The 4866-nt window shown below is 68.5% G+C and overlaps 1 protein-coding gene across 1 annotated transcript; it reads left to right on the top strand.

The window, feature by feature from the left end:
• Positions 1-611: 611 nt before the first annotated feature.
• Positions 612-3332, top strand: MNEG_13747 (hypothetical protein; the record flags this gene model as incomplete). Its single annotated transcript, XM_014037781.1, has 2 exons — positions 612-1563; positions 1717-3332. 2 exons carry the CDS (start codon positions 612-614, stop codon positions 3330-3332), a joined length of 2568 nt encoding a protein of 855 aa, XP_013893235.1.
• Between the last annotated feature and the right edge of the window lie 1534 nt (positions 3333-4866).

Here is a 4866-nt window from a genome sequence, read left to right as displayed (position 1 = left end):
GCCGCCTGCCCCGGGCCCGCCGCGCCGCCGCCGCCGGCCTACGTGTGGACCTACAGCGACTGGGCCTGCGACAACCCCCTCGGCTGCGGCGGCGGCACCGCGGCGCGCGAGGCGACGTGCCGGCTGACCTCGACCCTGGCCGCCGCCGACGCAGCGCTGTGCGACGCGGCGCAGCTGGACGCGTCGACGGCGCCGTGCGCGACCAAGCCGTGCGACGCGTACTTCTGGCGGCCGCGGCAGCTGGGGGACTGCGTCGCGGTCGACCCGGCGGCGCCGTGCGGCGTGGTGCGCGGCGCGTGCGGGCGCATGCGGCTGCACGGGAGATGCACGCTTGCACGCCAGGAGGGGTGGCATCGCCCTGAGGGGCGCCGCGCGCAGCGCGGCCTCTGCATTCGTAGCTGCTTCAATGCGACGGGACAAGAAAGGGATCAGGTCAGCAATTTGGCTCAAAACCTGGGTGCGCAACCCACAAGGCTTGGCGTTGCCTGCAGTCACACACGCAGCCCTTGCATCCTCCACACACCCCGTCGCAGTGGGTGCAGCCGCGGGGGTTTGACTGCGTTGACCAAGCGACCGATGAGATCGTGGCGGGGCGCTTCTGCACATCTGCCATGCCCCAGCTGGACGTGGAGTGCACGCCTGCGTCGTGGCCGCCAGAGTGCAGCGCCGGGGGCAGCGGCGGCGGCGGCGGCAGCAGTGACGGCGGCAGCGGCGCGGACCCAGGGATTGGGAACGGGCAGGGGGACGGCGGCCAGCCGCCTGGGGCGGGCGATGGGGGCGACGGCACGGGCACCGCCTGGCCGCCACCGGGCGCAGACCCTTCGGTGCCGGGCGACAGCCCGGCAGCTGCGGCGACCTTGCTGCCAAGCGGCGCACCCGGGGCAGCGGCGTGGAATTCGGGCGTCGGCAGCGGAGGCAGAGGCGGCAGCGGGGCGGCCAGCGTGAGCGGCGGCGGCGGCGGCGCCAGCGGCGGCTCTGGGGCGCAGCTGAAGCCCACTTTGGGCGCCTCGGGCGTAAGACGACGGCCTGTTGCGCCAAGCAGTGCAACCAGCAACAGCAGCAGCAGTACTAGTAGCAACAGCAGCAGCAGTAGCAGCAGTAGCGGCAGCAGCGGTGACGGCAACGGCAGCAGCAGCGGCGGCAATGTGAAGATCGGCAGCAGCAATGTCGCGGGAGCGAGCCTTTGGGAGCCCTCCAGCGGCCCGAGCGGCGCCCCAGCAGGCGGCGGCGTTGGTGGGGGCATCAGCAGCGCCACCGGCCACGCCAGCCCGCTGGCGCCTGCAGGCGGCGCCGTGTCGCAGGCCCATGCCACAGCGGCCGCGCACCCCGCGACCGCCGCAGCCCTGCAGCAGCCTGACGCCGTCGTTTCTGCCCCAGACACGGCTGTGGGGAGCGCGGCCGCGCCCCCGAGCGGCCCCGGCGCTGGCGCCGGCGGCGGCGCCGGCGGCGGCGCAGACCTGTACACTGCGAACGTCGGGGGCGACGTCCCGGCGAACGCGACGGCGGCCGCGCTGGCGTGCCCGCCGGGCGCGGCGGTCGACCTGCGCGGCGGGTGCTGCCAAGGTGCGCCGGTCGCGCGGCTTGCGGGAGCGCCAGTTTCGCGTTTGTGCCTGGCCGTTTGACCATCTCTACGTTGGAATACCCTCGGTTGGGCCCTCCAGCCTCTGGTGGTGCGCCAACCATTTTCGAACCCGCGCCGCGTTTCTGGCCTCACAGGTGCCGCCCTGGACTCCCAGGGTCAGTGCTGCGACTTCGGCTGGGTGGACGCCTGCGGCGTGTGCAACGGCACCGGCTCCGTCCTCGACGCCCAAAACAACTGCTGCGTCGGCTCCCTCGACGCGCAGGGCGTCTGCTGCCCGGCCGGCAGCGACGTGGACGAGTGCGGCGTGTGCAACGGCACCGCGGCGTGCAGCGTGCGGCTGCAGCTGCTGGGGCTCGTCGCGCGGCCGGAGCCCTACCTGTCAGTCAATTCGAACCCCAACAAGCGGCTGCGCGCCGCAGTGCAGGACGAGGTTGCGCGCGTGGTGTCGCGCCAGCTGGGGGCGCCCTTTGACCGGTCGCTGGTGACGGTCAAGATCTCGGCGCCCGGCGGCGGCAGCGAGCTCACCGCCGGCGCCGTCGCGCGCGCGCGCCGCGAGCGCGACGCGCTGGCGGTCTGGGCCGACGACGGCGGCAGCAGGGGCGGCGGCGGAAGGGGGGGCGGCAGCGGGGCCGGCAGGCCGAGGTCCAGCGTGGACGCATGGTTGACTGGCGGCGGTCTGCAGGCCAGCTGGGCGCAGCGTATGGCCCTTGGTGGCCCGTACCTGCTCGCTGCCGCCCAGCCGGCGCCTACTGTGATATCTGCGGACTCGGCAGCGCGTGCAGACAGCAGCAACGGCAATGGCAGTGGTGGCAGCAGTAGCGGCAGCAGTAGCAGGAGCAGGTACGCAGGCAGCCGGCTCACTGGCGGGGCAGGGGCGCGCAGCATACTCATCGACATCACAATCCGCGGCGCATCCGCCACCGCGCCCCCCGGCACGGCCGCCGCGCTGGCGGCCGCGTTGACGCTGGTCGGCACGAGCCTCGCGGTGCCCGGCGCCGCGGCGGGCACGCAGCTGGCGTTCTCAAGCCTTGAGGCCGTCGCGCGTCAGGGCACATGCGGCAACGGGGTGTGCGAGGTGGGGGAGCGCGTGACCACGGACAACCCCGGGGAGGGCTGCCCCGCAGACTGTGAGTTCCGCTTCTGGTCGTGCCCGCCGTTCCTGCCGCTCGACGGCGCTGACTTCAGCGGCAGTGGCAACAGTAGCAGCAGCAGCAGCAGCAGCAGCAGCAGCAGCAGCAGCAGCGGTGGCGACAGCAGTTCCAGCCCGAGCAGCAGCGGCGACGGCAGCGGCGACGGCGGCGCGCCCGCCCCCTGGGTGGGTGCAGCACCTCTGGCGTCTGCGGCGCGCCCGCCTGCGTGCAGCGGTTTCGGCATATGCTATGCAATCGGCGTGTGCAGCTGCTTTGACGGTCACTCGGGCGACGACTGCTCGGCCTGCGCACGCGGCTTCACTCGCGCGAACGGCCACTGCGTCGTCGCGTCCCGCGCTGCCACGCCGCCGCCCGCCTGCCCATCCCCGCCGTGCGGCGCGGCGGCACTTGCGGCGGCCGCGGAGGCGCAGGCCAAGGCCGAAGCAGCTGCGAGGCGGCAGCAGTTCCGCAGGGAGAAGGGCGCGGTGATAGGCGCAACTGTGGGGTCACTGGTGCTGATGGCGTCACTCGCGGCGGTGACGCACAAGTACCACTCAAAGTGGCAGCTCGAGCTGTTCCGCAAGCTGGTCAAGGAGCTGTCTGGCCAGGCGGCAGAATAGCGTCATAGTGACATCATGCTGGCAGCTCGACGGCATCCCCGCCTGCTTACGGTACTCGCCATGGGTGCGCCATGCAGGGCGCGAAACCCGTCGGCACTTCGCTGAATAACATGAATGGAGGACTGGCAGCTGCGCGTCGCTGTCGGTTGGCACTTCGGTTGCATGGTCTGCCAAGGGAATGTGCAGGCTGGGCACAGGGCTGGCCGCACGTTGCGCTGGTGCGGCGGCGCGATTGCTGACTGCAGCGTCCGGACGGCAGCAAGGGAGCGTTGGGGCCGTCAGCCGGCCGTATGATGCTGTTGGCTATTTGTCTTGAAACCTTGGAACCCATGTCCTTCTGTCTGCCCGTGGCTTGGCCTGGTGATGCCGCCATGGGGGCCCTGCCTGACGAAGGCGAGGCCCTTATTTCATCCAAGCACTTAGCGCCGCGCCCTTGCATGGCAACATGCTCGCGCGCAGGCCGCTTGCGTTGTGAACGCCATGTTTGGCTGGCGCAGCAGGGCTGCTTATGGCATGCACGGTGTGCCCTACCATTGGGTCTGGCACGGCCAACAAACTCATCATACCTTTGCTTTCACGACCTTTATTGGGGTCGAGCATCCTCGCCCCTTACAAAACCTGCAGCAGCACGTCAGCACAATCGCAACATACAAACTGGCACGGTGCGCCGCACCAGAACAGCAGGCATTTTATGCGAATACATGCGCCCACACATGTGATAGGCAGGGCTGCTCTTTGTCACTGAAAAACTAGCAAGGTAATCGACGCTTTCGGCTAGTGCTGCAGGAGTGACAGCACAATCAGCAGGGTCCAAAATGGGCAAGCCATTCTGCAGCTGCGAGAGAAATCTGCAGGCAGCACAATTTGATGTGCCCCACAAAGCGGCTTGGGCATCAGCTCCTGGACTCCCTGGTGAGCACAGCCAGGGCTGCGCTGATGTGCACTTGGCGTGCCACCTACCGGCCAGCACGGCTAGCCAGTTGGTGTCTCAGGGCACAGACAGGATTGCCTGGCAGGCAGTCCTGTCTATGCCGTGTAGTATGGGGTAGTGAACGTCACCAAGCGTGCTGCATGTCATCGGGCAGCATGCAGGGCTCTCAGGCCTTCAGCACGGCGGGCCGGCGCTCCTGTTTATACCAGACACTTGGCACATGGACCGCGGAGCCTTGCGGTACCATCAGCCTGTCGGTAGTCGTCCTTAGCAACCTTTATGAAACAATTCACATCCACATAGGGAAGGATTGGGCTCACGATCACCTTTTTCCTTGCGCACACCTTCCATGTAGGGGCGTGGCATGTGGTCTCATGGTCAGGATGGGCGGCCCTGTCTCAAGAAATGTTCATGTACATTTGGGCCCAGGTGACACGGACGACACACGCCCGGTCTGTATCATAGGTTGATGAATTCGTATATTTATACATTAAAGCACGATCCGGACTGTCGCGGACGCTGAGCGCGGGGGCCTTTAGTCAGGAGACTTTGCGACTTATAAACGCAGCGAGTCATCGTGGCAGGGAAGCGGCAACGTGTAAT

Source organism: Monoraphidium neglectum, assembly GCF_000611645.1.
Source record: "Monoraphidium neglectum strain SAG 48.87 unplaced genomic scaffold scaffold04022, whole genome shotgun sequence".
In the NCBI taxonomy this organism is placed as follows: Eukaryota; Viridiplantae; Chlorophyta; class Chlorophyceae; order Sphaeropleales; family Selenastraceae; genus Monoraphidium; species Monoraphidium neglectum.
The sequence above is the reverse complement of the archived record's forward strand: the minus strand, read 5'-3'. Positions and strand labels throughout refer to the sequence as shown.